Genomic DNA, 18835 nt, shown 5'->3' on the forward strand with positions numbered 1-18835 from the left:
ATTGAAGACTAAAGTAAGACCGAGGGGTTGAGGTAAACCTAGCTCAGCCGCTGGTGGGGTTGAGAGTTGCCCTTCTATACGCAGTATTATTCCATATTCTATGCTCCCTGCTGAGAAGTATATGTCTCAAGGATTTTCGGACCTGCCTTTGACGGTTAAGTGAACGAAGTCCTCAAAAGCCAATTCAAGAGTACTGAACTCAAGTATGCGTGAAAAGCATAACTAGGTTCAAAAATCCGAGCAAGTGCGAGTCGGCCTCGATGTCCGAGGGTTCTGTCACAAACAACGGGGTCTGTACGGTAAAATGTATCAAGGGCTTCGATTCAATAGACTCAAAACACTTTCCAGGTCACAAAAAAAATACATATGGACCTGTCCAACAATGTACCTTCTAGTAAAAAGAAATGCAGCAGAAAATTTATCAGAACATTTAATTCAGATAGGTATTAGATACAGGGTTAATACTAAAGGGGATGATTCAGACCATAATCAGTTAATTTAAGTTAATCAAAAGGAATTTTACGTTCCTTTTTACTTTTTTAAATTTTCAATGGTACACTTTTGCGATGGAAAATTCCACTTGATATTAACTCAGAATAATGAACTGCATCATGCTCTGTATTTTCATTTGTATGTCATTTCCATATCTCGCCTAAAGTACCCCGGAATGTGTGTGGGACCGAAACCAACACGTAGAGACCCCTTACGTGGTGTATAATATTATATTATTATTGAGTGTCAAAAATAGGGTTTTGTTTGCGATTTTGATACGGAACCCTATAAAAAATGGGGCACAGTAGGGACAAGTACGCGACTTAAGGGTCAAGATTTGGCGCAATATATTATTTTGGACTACTTTACTGGCCTTTCAAATTCGGCCAAGTACCTACGAGTACTAATTTACGCGCGATGAAAATCAATACCGTATCTATATTATAAATGCGAAGAAAACTGGCTTTTTGCAAACCACTGGACCCATTTGAAGTTTTTCGCTGATATCTCAAAAACGACGCGTCCTAGAGAAAATAACTTTTATACTAAATTAAAGCACATTAAATTGTCTACAACCTTGTTTAATTTCGCCCGTTTTCGAGCTACACGCTCCGGAAAATAATATTTAATATTGAAAAGTGTCAGTGGACGAATCATCCCAAAAAGTAGGAGATCCTAAGTCCATCATCTCTTATTTTTGAAACAAAGACACATTCGTGACATGCCCGTTGCCCATCATCATCCATCAACCTCCATCATCTTCCAACAAACAAAAACACACACGCTTGATTCTGAAGGTGGAGCTATTATCTATTAAAAAAACACGAGATAGGAGGTATTTATTTCTGCAGAAGATACTTTTATAAAAAATATTGCAACATAATAAGATATTATTATTTTAAGAGAAATTTCTATTCATCGAAAATCGCCCTAAAAGTGGGCAATATACCTAATTATGTACATAAGAGATCTTGCCAACCAACGTAAAATTAAATTTTGCAACGAACTACTTAAGTCTAAAAGTCGATTTGTTTAAAAATTTAAGATAGGAAGGAGTATTTGCTGCTTCCCCGTCGAAAGGTCACATTAAAACAATTCATCTAAAAACCAATATTGCCATTTGACATTTATATGCGCAAATGGAAAAATTGAAATATTGTGTTTTAATTGAATTGCTTGAATATGGACTTTTTGGACCCTCTGGTGGGCACCTATTATCTTGAATCTTTGTTTTGTAAAAAGGCGGTAAGTGATGCAAACATTGATGTATATATGCAAATGTCCCTTGGCGACAATGACCACCTCGTCAATGTGGCACATGAAAGGAGAATGGGCGAATCTGGTCCAAGAACCTCCACTGATGAGACTTATATGTAATGAAAGCTTATGCTTTCCCTATGATTCTGGCAAAGTTCTATCAGATTCTGTCCCGGGGTTCTTTTTTTACGGCCATGTTTGTCCTGGCTAAAAATGTGATAAAATACAGTGGGAGCTAAAATCGGCTCAAGATTTGTTGCTGGATAACTAAGTCTACATAAATAATTATGTATCATATTGTATATCATTTTAAAGAGGATCTTTTCCAGAATCCGAAACATAAAAAAAAAACAAAAAAAAATCTTTATGTAAGCGAATTATAGTCGCTTTTATATCTGCAGCGCCATTGTTTCTCGGTAGCTAAGTTCAAGTTTCATGCCTTTTACCCCTTCCAAAAGTATCTTACCGATTTTTTTTATATTGCTTCCTGAATTTCATCTGAGTGATAATAACAAGAAAAATAAATAGACACCTCTCCGATAGAGACCGCCTAAGCTATTGCCTATTGCAAGAAATCGTCATCATTAGCAAGTCATTACGATATTGCATATAAGCTTATCAGCAACTTGGAACTTGGTCCAAGAACCTCCACTGGTGAGACTTGCATGTAATGATAGCTTATACTTGTCCTATGATTCTGGCAAAGTTCTATCAAACTCTGTCCTAGGGATTTTTTACGGCCATGTTTGTCCTGAGTGTACAGTAGTGGACTGTAAAATCACCTTAGGATTTGTTGTCGAAAAACTATTTAACTAAGTCTATATACATAATTATATATCATCATCATCATCATCATCAGCCGTATGACGCCCACTGCTGGGCATAGGCCTCCCCCAAGGATCTCCACGACGATCGGTCCTGCGCTGCCCGCATCCAGCGGCTTCCCGCGACCTTCACCAGATCGTCGGTCCACCTTGTAGCGGGCCTACCCACTGAGCGTCGTCCGACACGTGGTCGCCACTCCAGAACCTTTCCGCCCCATCGGCCATCGGTTCTCCTCGCTATGTGTCCTGCCCACTGCCACTTCAGCTTTGCAATTCTTCGAGCTATGTCGGTGACTTTAGTTATCTCCTCATTTCTGATTCGATCCAGCAGGGAAATACCGAGCATAGCTCTCTCCATTGCCCGCTGAGCGACACCGAGCCTCCTCACGAGACATAGTAAGCGGCCACGTCTCACTGCCGTAGGTCATCACTGGCAACACGCACTGGTCAAAGACTTTCGTCTTGAGGCACTGAGGTATTTTGAACGAGAAGATATTCCGCAGCTTCCCGAACGCTGCCCATCCGAGTTGGATTCGACGAGAGATCTCTTTCTCGAAGTTGGACTTACCTAACTGGATTATTTGTCCTAGGTAAATGTACTGGTCTACAACTTCGAGTGTAACGTTCCCAACCTGAATTGGAGTGGGTGCGACATGGTCGTTGGACATAATTTTTGTCTTTGCCATGTTCATGCTAAGACCCACTCGTTGGGATGCGTTACTGAGATGCTCGAGCATGGTGTTCAGGTCTTCCAGGGTCTCAGCCATTAGGACTATATCATCGGCAAATCGAAGGTGCGTCAGGTACTCGCCGTTGATGTTGATGCCAAATCCTTTCCAGTCCAGAAGCTTAAAAATATCCTCCAATGCAGCAGTGAACAGTTTCGGAGAGATGACATCTCCCTGTCTCACTCCTCGCTGCAGTTGGATCGGATTAGAGCTCTGGTTCTGTACTCGAACTGACATAGTGGCATTTTGGTAGAGGTCCCTTAGCACTTCGATGTACCTATGGTCCACTTGGAGAGACTGCAGCACGATCCCAGGTCTCGATCGAATCAAAGGCTTTCTCATAGTCCACAAACGCCAAGCAAAGTGGCAGATTATACTCTTCGGTCTTCTGTATAACCTGCCGCAGCGTATGGATGTGGTCTATGGTGCTAAAGCCTTTTCGGAAACCGGCTTGTTCGGGAGGCTGGAAGTCGTCAAACCTGCAAGCGAGACGATTCGTAATGACCCTCGAAAACAACTTGTAGACATGGCTCAGAAGCGAGATAGGTCTGTAGTTCTTCAGTAGGGCTTTATCACCTTTCTTGAAGAACAAGATCACTTCGCTTCCGCTCCATGCCCTCGGCGTTTTGCCCTGAAATATGACGGAATTAAAGAGCCTTTGGAGGACTTTAAGTATTGGCGTTCCGCCCGCTCTCAGAAGTTCTGCTGTGATTTCGTCATCTCCTGCCGCTTTGTTGTTTTTGAGTTGTTTGAGGGCCATCCTAATCTCGTACAGGCTGACGTCCGGGATATCTTCAGTGTAGTGTCGGGTAAGCTTGGCTCGAGGGTCTCGAGCCATGCTTTCGCCTGATGTTTTCGTGGAATATAGCTGTCTATAGAAACTCTCAATCTCCCTCAGGATTTCGGGAGTCAACGAAATGATTCTGCCGTCCTCAGTTTTCAGTCTCGCTAGTTGACTTTGCCCAATAGACAGGTCTTTTGCGAACACCTTGGAGCCCTTGTTCCGCTCTATAGCCTCTTTAATACGTTTAGTATTAAATTGGCGAAGGTCGCTCGTCAAAGACTTCGAGATCTGTCTATTAAGTTGTCTATAACGTAAGACATCCGCTGAGTCCTGCAGCCTCATTTCGTGTCTCTTATCCATGAGTTCGAGTGTGTGTGCGGAGAGTTTCTGCGTTTTGGTACGGCGGGTTCTAAAGTGTTTAGAACCTACCGTACGGACAGCATCCACCATCAGGTCGTTTATATCGTCCACGTCTGCGCAGTTCTCAAGGTACTCGAAGCGGTTTTGAAGCTCGAGCTGAAAGCGCTCGGGGTTTTGGATTTGGGCTGGCGCCGGTCGGAGCGTGGATTTTATCAGTCGCGATCTTTCTAGCTTGATATTGATATTCAATGTGCCTCTTACCATGCGGTGATCGCTTCCCGTCTTAACGGCATTGATCACAGAGACATCATCGAATATGTGCTTTTTCGTCGACATGATAAAATCGATCTCATTTTTATACCTGCCACTGAGACTCATCCAGGTCCATTTGCGGGTCGCGGGCTTCCTGAAGAAGGAGTTCATCATATAGAGGTTCTCCCTCTCCATAAAGTCCGCAAGCATCCCGCCTCTGGTGTTCCGGACCCCAAATCCAAATTGCCCCACTCTCAGCTCGTTACCGCAACGTTTCCCCAACTGTGCATTAAAGTCCCCCATCACAATCGTGTAGTGGCTTTTATGGCTATGCATGGCTTTAGAAATCTCCTCATACATAGTCTCCACTTCGTCATCATGGTGTCCCGAGGTCGGAGCGTATACCTGGATGACAGTCAGCGAATATCGCGATGATATTCTGAGTACCAGGTACGCTACCCTGCTCGAAACACTACCGATGGTCAACACGTTGTTGATTAGGGACTTGTGGACGATAAACCCGACACCACCCATGGACAATTGCTCGCCCTCCCGGAAGTACAGCAAGTTACCGGAGCCCAGAGTTATCGTGTCCTCGCCCTTTCTTCGGACTTCAGACAACCCCATGACATCCCAGTGTAACTTGCTGATAGATTCTTCCAACTCGGTAAGCTTCTCGTCGGTCCTCAGTGTGCACGTGTTATATGTTGCCAGGTACAGTCGTCGTTGGTGGTAGCCGAATCCAGCCCGGAGATTCTTCGCACCCCCTGCCCCGCCGTTACCGTAGCCGCTACCGTAGCCACGGACAACGGGGCTGCCGGGGACTGGGTGCCGTTTCTCGTGTGTAGGGGATGTTGGGGGGGTTTGGACCATAAGCCCACCGCGCTGGTCCAGTGCGTGTTGGTGGGTCGCCAGAGCCTCTTTCGTTGAATAGCAGGATGTACCGCGTGCAGGCGAGGTTGGCTTGGGCTCCGAAAGGTGTCGTTTGGAGCCCCTTACATCCTTTTTATATATCATAATGTATATCAATTTTAAAGGGGAAGGTTATCAGAATCAGAAACATAAATAAAAGAAATGCATTATGTAAACGACTTTTAGCCAACTCACGTCCGTAGCACCATTTTTCTCAGCAGCTACGTATGAGTTTCGCGCCTTCCAACCTTTCCAAAGGAGCCCAATCATTTTTTCCTTCTTCTGATATTGCATTCTTAACCTGACAAGTGACAACAACAAGAAATAAAATAGATACCATTCCGATAGAGGCCGCGTAAGCTATGGACCTATTGCAAGATAACGTACTCAAAGGCTAGTCATTATAATCCAACAGACGTAACATGATTAGAATGCGGGAGGACGGAAATGTAGTATATTTTCTTTCACAACTTGAACTTAGCTACCGAGAAACAATGGCGCTGCAGATATAAATTGACTATAATTCGCTTACATAAAGATTTTTTTTTGTTTTTTTTTTATGTTTCGGATTCTGGAAAAGATCCTCTTTAAAATGATATACAATATGATACATAATTATTTATGTAGACTTAGTTATCCAGCAACAAATCTTGAGTCGATTTTAGCTCCTACTGTATTTTATCACATTTTTAGCCAGGACAAACATGGCCGTAAAAAAAGAACCCCGGGACAGAATCTGATAGAACTTTGCCAGAATCATAGGGAAAGCATAAGCTTTCATTACATATAAGTCTCATCAGTGGAGGTTCTTGGACCAAGTTTCATACAAAAGTGCCCATTGTCATTTAAATATAGTTTATTCATCATCATCACCTCCTCATCTGCTCCTTTGCCTCATTTTACTCCAAAAAGAACTAACTGAATACTCTATTCCCCCACAGCAGCTCAAGTCCACGTGACAGCAAACCCTCTGGACTCAGCGTCAACCACCATCCCGGCGGGTCGAACAACCATAGTGGTGCAGCAACCCTCTCTATCCCTGGACTATGGAGGGTGCTCCACTATCCTCCTCAGAGAGGGAGAAGACGGGGCTAGGAGGAAAAGCAGGGTCTGCAGCGACCACATACAGCAGCTCTTGGATGTCACCAGCCAGTTTACTTCTGAAGATCTACATGAATTTGACAAGAGGTAAGTCTTTAAATTATATTCTAATCGTGTGGGCCACATGATCTAGTTTGCACTAATTGGTTGCTTACTTAACACCTTAAGGTACATATTGTTACGGAAGTGGGTTTCGGGATTAGAAGGAAACTCACAAAGTCCATTGAAAAATGAATTTATTCCCACCGCACACGGCACTACAGCACTAGCACAGAGTTACGCGGTTTACCTCCGTTATCGACACTTCACTCCATCTCACACTTTACGCGACACTTGTACTCTACAAAAATCACTGCACTAACACTACATTCGACACTAAACTAAACTGCTCTTAACACTGTTACTTCACTTCTAATAATTCGTGTCCGCTTCTTCTTGTTCTTCGATTTTTTGACATGACATATTAGCTGGACAAATGGGGAGCGCAGAGAGCTCTCACTCGGTACAAAATTTAAGAGAATAGATAATAGGGCGTAATCCGAAAGAATTAATCAACCCTAGTGGGCCGATAGCGATAAGCGCTGAATGAGGGAAATCATCGACACGCCGGCGCCGGCGGGGTCAATATCCAAAGACATGTCATATTGATCAAATATATCAAAACCTCGAAATACTAATAAAGCAGCGTTTTGCCGCGCGATTCCTTAAATCAAACAAACGCATGTGAATCGTTATTTACATTACCACATGTTTGAATTTACCGCTCAAAATCGCCCGTAATAAATGAGATAGTCCTCATTAATATTACGCGGGACTTAGAGGGGTTGGCTTAGAAGGTTTTTCGAAAGTTTATGGGTCGAATTATTGGGTTACCGCAAGGTAAGGGAGTTCAAAATTAGGTCGATAACTACGGCAAGTTATTTATTAATGATGAAAGAAGCTAAGCGAGTGGAAGTTATACTATAAAATGTTTTGGGTTCATATATCGCTCGAATACTTAGCGCTACACTTTACGCGTGACTTCATATTAGTTTCACGGGTCGGAACGGAATCCTGGCTCGTACCTACTCTAAACCACTGAATTAGACTTTGTAGAATAGATGTTTTTTTTATAAATTAAATTTGTGTTGTTTTTATTTTTATTTTTTTAAGTATTGATAAAATTAATGTTTAATAATAAAAATAAATAATATGTTTTCAATTTTTGTTTGGGGCCTTTGACGGCTTAATAATAACCCTGACACCAAGGTTGATGAGGTTGGTCATCCAACTCACAACCCACACGATAGAAGAGAAGAATGTTTACAATAAAATACCAGATTATATTATAAAATAAATTTAAAGCTCATAAACTTACTTTATGTAAAAAAGCTTATTATAAGATTAATGACTACTTAAATAATAAAAATGTCTGGTACTGAATGTGTTCCTCTAGTTATTAAATAACTTGTAATGTATACCCTCATTGGTTTTTAAAATATGTGTTGCTGTTGCTGTTTCTTGTCATTTCTCCTCCTCAGCCATAACACCTTGCTTTTTTTTTTTTTTTTTTTTTGACGTGACTTATTGTAGATTTGCCGCAGATGGCATTAACTACTTGGCCGGACAAATGGGGAGCGCTGAAGGCTCTCACCCGGTACAACGTTTAAGACAACAGGCCTGAGGGTGCCCAGTTGGGCGCGAACCTCGGCTCAGGGCGTCGTCTGAGAGGAAAAATATTTGAGAGAATTAATCGACCCTAGTGGGTCGATAGCGATAAGCGCTGAATGAGGGAAATCGTCGACCACGCCGGCGGGGTCGGTATCGGTATCGGGGTCCTGAAGATAACACCTTGCGAAATTACGTAAATTCAAAAATGTTATATTGACCTTCAACAAGGTTTATCCGTGATAATTACGTTGAATAATTGTTTCTAATTCTGATTCTGTTTATAGATAATTGATATCACGTAGTTTCCAGGATTTATGTACTGGGATCGCCCCCTATTACGTGAGACTTTAAAACATAGCTGGCGAGAAGTGGGTGTACCATAAATTTCCGGGTGAGAGCCTTCAGCGCTCCCCATTTGTCCGGCCAAGTAGTTAATGCCATCTGCGGCAAATCTAAAATAAGTCACGTAAAAAAAAAAAAAAAAAAAAAAACAAAAAAAAAAAAAAAATGTACCATAAATCCCTGTCTACCCTATCGTGGATACAGGCGTAATGCAAAACAGGGTGTTAATCTTCTTCTATCGTGTGGATTGTGAGGTTACCAACCCCATCAACCCTGGTGTCAGGGTTATTACTGAGCCGCCATAGGCCCCTGACATGACTCATGTAACGACTACTAACATCAGTAGGTAATAACCGGGATCAACGGCTTAACGTGCCTTCCGAAGCACGGATCATCTTAATTTTTGGACAAGTAGGTGATCAGCCTGTAATGTCCTAACCAAACTAGGGATCAAGAAAGTGATTTTTGTGATTTGTCCCCACCAGGATTCGAACCCGGGACCTCCGGATCGTGAGCACAACGCTCAACCACTGGACCACGGAGGCAGTTGTTAGGGTGTTAATGACACCGTACTGAATACTGAGGGAGATGTTTCAGCTCATGATTCTGAGTATATTTCAAGTGGAATTCTCCATTCTGTCTCATAATTCCATAAACTACAGTGTAACAGGAATATTCTATGCGGTCCTGGGAGCAAATGAAAAACATAAAACACGTTCAGCTGCTTGTCTTCCCGGGCATGTCGTAAAATCCGACAGAGGGATTGTGTCCTCTAACATGATGGACTAATGTCATGGGCGATAGGCTGATCTCTTATCACCATCATCATTAGCCCATTAACGTCCCCACTGCTGGGGCACGGACCTTCCCTATGGATGGATAGAGAGATCGGGCCTTAACCCATCACGCGGGTCCAGTGCGGATTGATGGATATTAACGACTGCTAATGCAGCCGGGACCAACGGCTTAACGTGCCTTCCGAAGCACGGAGGAGCTCGAAATGAAAACTTTTTTTTGTGGTCACCCATCCTATGACCGACCTTTGCGAAAGTTGCTTAACTTCAACAATCGCAGACCGAGCGCGTTAACCGCTGCGCTACCGAGCTCCTCCTCACCATAAGGTTTATTATATCCAGCTTACGACATCGTATCAACAGTGGCTGCAAGTTGTCTTTGATTACTTGTGGCTCTGCCCACCCCATTAGAGATTACGGGCGTGAGTTTATGTATCTATGTATGTATGTAACAAGAATATTAACCTAACAACACCCTTTTCTCTCTAAAAAATAAAATAAGAACCTAATTGCGAAAAGAATGGTCAATTGTTCATGAAATAAAAAAGTTAGGACGCCAGACAAGGAGGCGAGCGTATTATCTTCTCAAAGACCTTTTGCGTTATAAAAAAGAGATTCTTTTTTACTTAATCATTATATACATTTTTGTTTAACGACTTGTTCTTTTTTCTTACATACATATATAAACTCACGCCCATATTCCCCGAAGGGGTGGGCAGAACTACGAATAATCAAGAAACTATTTGCAGCCACTTTTGATACATAGTCCTAAGGTGGATAATGATAAACCGTATGATGATAGGTGATCAGCCTGTCGCTCTTACAGATGAGCCATCATGTTCGACAGGACGCTGTCCCTTTGTCGCCTTTTACGACATGCGCGGGAAGATAGGCAGCTGAACGCATTTTTACCGACTTCAAAAAAGGAGGAGTATGTTTGTTCGGGCATATCTTCGTCGTATATGAACCGATTTTGATAATTCTTTTTTTGTTTGAAAGGAGATATACCCAAGGGGGTCCCATGTCAAGGAAGTCAGGATCTGATGATGGAAGACCAGAGAAATCGAGGGGAATTTTCAAAAATCGTAGGAGCGACTAGTGCGTTTGTAAAGTCATATTGATCGGATCGATCTTTAGGCTTCGGGAAAACTTCCCGACCTTCGAAAACTGGTCAGCATCAGGGAGATACCCTATGGCCTGGCAAAACTATACAACCTGGAGCAATTTTTCTTTCACGAAACGTATTTAAATCTTGATCAAATTCAATCGCCGGTGCAAAAAAACAAAATGGCGGAAAAAAAAGATGGCCGCCATACAAAATTTTGTCGATTTTGGAAGAAGCCCGTTTGGGTAAAAATAATGTATGGGGCGCTTACTCAAAACGTCATGTAGAGTACGAAAATACTTTCTGGTCACCAAAAACTGCTCCGCATCAGAGAGATACTCTACGGCCTGGCAAAACTATCGCACGTGAACCAATATTTCTTTCAGAGCACTTATTTAAATCTTGGTCAAATTCCATAGCGCGTAAAAAAAAAAAACAAAATGGCGGAAAAACAAGATGGCCGCCATACACAATTTTGTTTTTTCAGAAAATGTCTCGGGATATAAAATATATATCGGGGTTGTGATCGGATCGTCATGTTAAGTATGGAAATTCTTCCCGATTTTCGAAAACTGCTCCGCATCAGGGTGACACCCTACGGCCTGGCGAAACTATCACACCTGAACCAATTTTTCTTTCACGAAACCTATTTAAATCTTGGTCGAATTTAATGGCCGGTGAAAAAAATACAAAATGGCGAAAAAACAAGATGGCCGCCATACAAAATTTTGTTTTTCCAGAAAATGTCTTGGGGGTAAAAATGATGTATAGGGGTGTGATCGGAACGTCATCTTTGAAAACTGCTCCCAATCAGGGAGACATCCTACGGTCTGGCAAACCTATTGCACCTGGATTTTGTTTGTTTCCACGACACCCATTTAAATCTTGGTCAAATTCTGTCGCCGGTGAAAAAAAACAAAATGGCGGAAAAACAAGATGGCCGCCATACGAAGAGGGACAGTTTCGAATAAACAGGACACGCGAGCTGCTTTAGCAGCGAGCGAACCACGCGAAATCTACTGTATCTATATGTATGCGTGAGTGTGTATGATAGCAGCTTCCACTGACAACCACATGTGTGTATGTACACATACACATGTGTGTGTGTGTGTGTGCGTGTGTGTGCGCGCGCGCGCGTGTGTGTGTGTGTGTGTGTGTGTGTGTGCGTGTGTCTGTGTGTGTGCGCGTGTATCTGTGTGTGTGCGTGTGTACGTGCGCGTGTGCTCGTGTGCGTTAGCGCGTGTGTGAGTGTGTGTGTGTAAACATGTTCATCAATAATAATTGTGATCACTACTAATAATATATTATATTATTATATATGAATATAAATCAGAAAATCTGTCTGTCTGCATCCTTGCTCGGTCTAACCATCACTTAAAATCGTAAAATAAAATAAAATTTTTAACAAAAAAAAAACCGACTTCAAACGCAAAACTAAAAAGCAATAAATAAATTTACTTCGCACAAAGTAATTAGTACGTATTTTCAATTAGTTAATTAATTTATAATTCTGAAGTCGGTGCCAAGTAAATGCTACAACAACCCTACTACAATATCAAATTACTATGTACACACAATATTGTTTAATACCTATATCAAAGCAATTACAAAACAATGTCAAACAAAAAATTACAAAACAATCAGTATTGAAAAATATATGAATCGGTACTTCGTTGTAGCATTTCCTTGGCACCGGCTTCAGAATTATAAATTAATTAACTAATTGAAAATACGTACTAATTACTTTGTGCGAAGTAAATTTATTTATTGCTTTTTAGTTTTGCGTTTGAAGTCGGTTTTTTTTTTGTTAAAAATTTTTATGTCACACATTGAACGCATTGTATGTTATTTTTTCTTCATCATAAACTGCCTATATACGTCCCACTGCTGGGCACAGGCCTCCCCTCAATCAACCGGAGGGGGTATGGAGCATACTCCACCACGCTGCTCCACTGCGGGTTGGTGGAGGTGTCTAACGTGCCCTCCGAAGCACGGAATCATCTTACTTTTTCGGACAATCAGGTGATTCAAGCCTGAAAAGTCCTTACCAAACAAAGGACAGTCTCACAAAGTGATTTCGACAATGTCCCCATCGGGAATCGAACCCGGACCTCCAGATCGTGAGCCTAACGCTAGAGCGTTACCACTAGACCACGGAGGCTGTTATCTTTTTCTTCATCAGTGCGGCTTTTTTCTTAAGTGAATATTATATTTAAATACAATCATATCAAACTCACTTTTTAATATCCGGAAATATGTCTTAAACACTAAGGAATAAGAACCTCAAGAAATCAAAAGGAAACCCAAAATAAACGTGAGGGGGAAAGGAAGGAGAAGGAGGGGGAGGGGATCTTAAGGACCCTTGGCCTTTGATAGACTGGAATGGAAAATGCTACACCGACAAGAGCGTGGCTCTTAAATTGATGATGATGTTAATTTATTAATTATCATTATATAAAAACTGTTTCGTTTAAAATTATGTACTTTACGTAAACAAAACGCGGCGCGGGTTTGCATATGTACCTTTCTATCTGCATAACTTATTTAGGGTAACCATTAAGTAGCATAAGTTGCGGCAAATCAGTCACGTCAAAAAAAAGAGGCGGCAAATAATCTTGTTAAGCGCTAATCAAACAACAGTGTTATATATTTAATCCCACCAATTGACACTCCCATCAACCCACCCAACTTTCACGCTCGTGTAGACAATCCAACGATATAGATTTAGGCACACGGTAGCGTATCAGCCAAGTTCGCTGGCAGTGAGTTATACAGAGTAACCCAAAGGATGACGTTCGAAACGAAAAATTTGATAAAGGATTCCCTATAATAAAATATTATTTTCGATTTAATATAATAAAAATATATCATCATCATCATCTTCCTAGCATTATCCCCTCTTTTTTTTCACAGAGTCTACTTACCTAACCTGAAGATTTGACAGGTACTAAATTAAATTTATTTATAAATTTCGCAGTAGAGCAGCGTGGTGGAGTATGCTCCATACCCCCATGCTCCAATTGATTGAGGGGAGGCCTATGCCCAGAAATGAGACGTACATAGGTTTTTTTTTTTTTTTTGACGTGACTTATTGTAGATTTGCCGCAGATGGCATTAACTACTTGGCCGGAAACGTACATAGGCTGTTTATGTTTATGTAATTTATTTTATAAAATTCTTTCTCGCCTTGTTACGAACTTGGCTTTTTTAACATTTTTGTTTTCGGTGAGATAGCAATTTACGCATGATACTTAGGCAAACAACACTTTGTGTCTGCAAAATGGAGTCGTTTACGCCTTTCGTTTGTATCGGGTCTTTTGGTAATAAACGATCTTCGAAAAGCAATTACGCGAGGCTTTGAATAGGTTATTTTAGAATTTAATTTTATTCAGTTACATAACAACACAAACATCTTTATTGCACAGAAAATACAAGGTAATACATAACATTAGCTCACGACTATCTATAAGATGAACTAAGTACCCTCACATTACCGAGCTTTCTGTTAGATCGCCGTGATAGATGGTGAGCCGTATCGCCGCTTATAAAATGGTCGAGCAAACTGTATAAGTGAAAACCGCACTTAAGATAAATTAATAACTCATTGCTGCAAGTCTGGTACCGGAGTTCGAAATTGCGCTCTCCGTTTGAGAACCAAGCTTATTTCGCTTCGCAACAAACAAAATTGAATATTCAGTGACAAGAAAGTCTAGAAAAATACACATCAATAATATAGATGTAGTCAACCGAAGTCTTATTTCGAACCAGAGACGGATTTAGGCGCGGACCATAGAATAAAGAGTAATACTATGTAGAACGGTAACTGCCCGCCCCGCACCAATTCGTATCAGACGCCGTCCTCACCCCCTCGGGATCGTACTTTAGGGTCATCATCATCAGTCCATTAACGTCCCCACTGCCGGGGCACGGGCCATCCCTATGGATGGATAGGGAGATCGGGCCTTAAACCATCACGCGGGCCCAGTGCGGATTGATGGTTATTAACGACTGCTAATGCAGCCGCGACCAACGGCTTAACGTGCCTTCCGAAGCACGGAGCAGCTCGAGATGAAAACTTTTTTGTGGTCACCCATCCTATGACCGGCCTTTGCGAAAGTTGCTTAACTTCAACAATCGCAGACCGAGCGCGTTTACCGCTGCGCCACCGAGCTCCTCACTCACTTTAGGGTAGTATTACTAAACTAATCTCAGCTGAGACTGCCCTCAAGATCATGCTCAAGGCCCTGTTTTTATACAGGGCTTTAGTGACATCTTAACGAATACTGAGAGGGATGATTCAGATCGTGATTCTGAGTTAATTATCAAGTGGAATTTTCCGTCGCAAAATTCATATATTTTTTTTAGATTATTTTCAATTGTAAACTTTTTCTATACAAGTAGATAGGGTGTTAATGACATCGTAACAAATACTAAGGGGGATGATCCAGACCATTATTCTGAGTTGATATCAAGTGGATTTTCCTGTCGGAAAATTCATGATAGTGATTTTTAAATTATTTTCCAATCGATATTTTTGCGACGGAAAATTTCACTTGATATCAACTCAGAATCATGGCCTGAATCATCCCTCAAAATTTTCGTTGCAAATTCGAGATCCCACGGGATTTGAAATAAAAATAAAAAAATTAAAAAAAAACTCTTAAATAAGTACATGGCAAATGGCGGCCTTATCGCTTTAAGCGATATAATATATAATTAATTCGGAACACTCTCCGTCTCTGTTCCTAACCACACAATTTTCTAGCAAATACGTTTTTGGCAACTCATGAAGTGCAAATGGCGTCTAACGAACCGTATATTATGCCGACTGACTACAAATAAGTATGTTTATTACATTAACAAGATGTAAGTAGGCAGTAACATTATTTATTTATTCATTTGTACACAATAAAACCGCGCGGCGGTGGCGGTTACTCCACCGACAAGAGCGCAGCTCTTAAATAGAGAGAGAGACACAATAAAACTACTAACAAAGGAGATCTATCGTGTGGGTTGTGAGGTGGAGTACCAACCTCATCAACCCTGGTGTCAGGGTTACTATTGAGCCACCAAAGGTCTCTGACGTGGCTCATGTAACGACTACTTACTTACATCAGTAAGTAGTACCCGGGGCCAACGGCTTAACGTGATCACGGATCTCTAAATTAACTCGCATAAATATACTATTAGGCCAAGGCTTGCACTCATAGACAGAATTTTAAAGTATCCAGCTAGTATGCAAGTTGATGCGACTAAAATGAATATGTTTGAGAGAAATATGTGATTTCACGTGGAGAATACACGAAGGATATCAAAGAGAAAACGTTATGAAAGATATTCTGTGAAATTGCGAAAGAGGTAATTTCGTAGAAATTCTGTTTAGTTAACTTTTAACAAGGTGTAGGTACCTATACAGGGTGTTAGTGACATCGTAACGAATACTAAAGGGGATGATCAGACCTTAATAATAATTCTGAGGTGATATCAAGTGGAATTTTCATGAAAATTTTTGATCCGTGCTTCGGAGGGCACGTTAAGCCGCTGGTCCCGGTTACTCTTTACTGATTTAAGTGAGTAATCGTTACATGAGCGATGTCAGGAGCCTTTGGGGCCAACCAGGGTTGATGAAGTTGGTATTCCACCTTACAACACACACGATAAGGAGATGAAAATTTTAGTTAATGTTTTTTTTAATTATTTCCAGAAAATATAAAATGTATAATAAAAATGACCAATTATAAAAACTATTAATGTAAATCAAACAACACGAACAGCAATAATTCGAAATCTTAATCAAATATTTCCGACAAGGAAAACACTTACCATCTTTTTTAATGCAATCAAAATCAAGTAGATGTTCTAATTTATTTATTTTCTTTAGGTTAGGTTATTAGTACTTTCGCGGGGGTGAACACCTCTTACTTTAGTATGCCGGAGAGAGATGGTGGCCGAGTTCAAATAAGGACCCAGAACGAAGTATAACGTAGAACCTTTGCCCAGGGATACAGGTGAAAACCTCATCGGTTATACATTATTTTAAGTTTACTCGGTTATTATCATAATTAAAACACATTATAATAATAATAATTATGGATCTACCTACTCCACTCCAATCTCATCAGTCATCCCGTGATCATGGCACTTGCAACAGTGTCGAAATATCGGGAGTCTCATATCCCTATTTTAAACGCGGTAAGAACCCGTTATTATGTGTTTTAACCTCAACGGTTGTAGAGGCGAAGATGGGACCCGTCGGTACGGTAATGAAGAACAGAAGAGGCAAGTCACAGGGCCTGTAACCTGGAACCTGACAGAGGGCAGCAGTAACTGTCAGTACTATTCAAAGGCGGAGGACAGGAGTCCTAGTACGGCTTTGAAATATACTACTCTGGGCGCCATCCCACTCGTGTCAGACAGAGTACTGCGGGGCGGAAGGCAAGAGGGAAACCACTGCCCTATTTTTCCCTAAAAAGTAGCATGGAGAATGCTACACCGAATAAAGCGTGGCTCTTAAATTTGAGGTTACTTATCACTAATACCCTACATTATTCATAGAAATGCCACAATCCATTCAAGGACAACATAACATGTGTTTCCTATGTCTTTGCTCGCGGCAAAGTATGTAAAGTAAATATATTTAAAACTCCTCCCGTTTGTTGTTTACGGAAATTAATTCCGGTACGGTACCGTACCGTATTTCTCCCTAATCTGGTCCCGTAAAAGGAATTCGATGAGGAAAACGGTAGAAATTAAGTGGTGCAATTCCTTTTCAATTTGTTAGGTGACGTTTTTGTAAGTGGGTACCTTTTGATGGATAGTTAAGGCGCTTGTTTGTTGATGCTTAGCTTTTTACTTGTAGATACGAGAGTGAGAAGCAGCTGTAAATATAACATAAGCTTTTTTATAGACTGAAGGTTAGATTACACAGTGCGAGCAGCTTATGTGACAATAGACAGCTACTGTGCCTGTCTGAGAGTAGCTCGACTCGCCTCGCACGGTCACACTATGCAACTGCTGGCGTCGCAGAAGACAGCTAACTATACCAGTGTACTGGTATAATTCGTTTGTATCATGTCGCCCAAACAAGAAACACTGTACCCGGCGTGGGCCCGAGCGTACGAGCTACTGTCGTTTCGTAAAATCGTGCGAGTTGACGACCGAGAGGCGTGCGGGTGGTGTGGTGGGGGAAGGCAAGTAGCGAGTAAAAACAAAAAATGTTGAAGTAATTCGAACGCGAGCAACTGTCCCACTCGCACATGACAGTTACTCTTATGGTGCGGTCACACGTGTGTAGCAGGCTCACTAACTCAACCTCAATAACTGACTCAGTCAGCTAGCATGTTAGCTCGCACTGTGTAACCTAGGCTTAAGGGGGTCGTCTGACAGAATTGGCAACTTGACAGTTGTTACAATAAAATATTAAATATGTCGGAATGGTACGGAATAATAATTCTCCAATAGTTCTTTTACTAACATCGTTTTTAAATATTTCTTTTACAAGATAAGAATGCGATTTTTTATCTCTGTATTACAAGACCTGAAACACAGGCGGCCATGATTGAGTTTCGTGTGACGTCACATATCACGAAATAAACAAAAACTATCTGTCCTATTTCAAGTCACTTGAAGTGACGCGTAGTTTGACAGTTCCTCTGTTTATTGAAATGTGACGTCACTGGGTAAAATGTCACGTGACCGATCGATTTCGCGCGAAACATGAGATTAATAAATATTTTCTTTTTTATATGTATGTTTTTTGAGAAAATAAAATAAGCGATTGTATTTTTTAAAATACTTATCCGAAAACTGTCAAGTAGCTAATTTAGATACTAGATTCAAAACAGCAGACCAGAGGGAGCCAGATGGGCAGGTACCTGGGATCAGAGGGTCGTCTGAGAGTTGTTTAAAATTGTTTTAAATGTATTAAAACTGAGTTGTTTATTCGGCTGTGCTTTCTATCTCATAGCAGGAAGTAGTGATGTAATCGATGGTTTAAAAAAAAAAATATTCGAATTATTCGAATGATTTCGTACATGGTACTCGAAAGATCATTCGTAATTCGAATTGAAAATCGAGTAATAATTCGATATTCGAATAATTTTTAATCGAAATAATTCATTCGAATAATCATTATATGTGTTTACTTAGCGTGTGCAACAATATATTTTGTAACAACAAAGATAGAATTATTATCATATATTATTAAAACCGACAGAGGGATTGTGTCCTCTAAC

At 41.0% G+C, this 18835-nt stretch overlaps 1 protein-coding gene across 1 annotated transcript in view; it reads left to right on the plus strand.

Moving 5' to 3' along the window:
• The window catches only part of LOC126376523 (uncharacterized), a 147224-nt gene that overhangs the window by 96679 nt on the left and 31710 nt on the right, over positions 1-18835 (plus strand). Inside the window, exon 3 of the mRNA XM_050023972.1 lies at positions 6551-6797. Coding sequence (XP_049879929.1) covers positions 6551-6797 — 247 coding nt within the window. The remainder of the gene's footprint in view (positions 1-6550; positions 6798-18835) is intronic.

Source organism: Pectinophora gossypiella, chromosome 21 (assembly GCF_024362695.1).
Source record: "Pectinophora gossypiella chromosome 21, ilPecGoss1.1, whole genome shotgun sequence".
Classification (NCBI taxonomy): domain Eukaryota; kingdom Metazoa; phylum Arthropoda; class Insecta; order Lepidoptera; family Gelechiidae; genus Pectinophora; species Pectinophora gossypiella.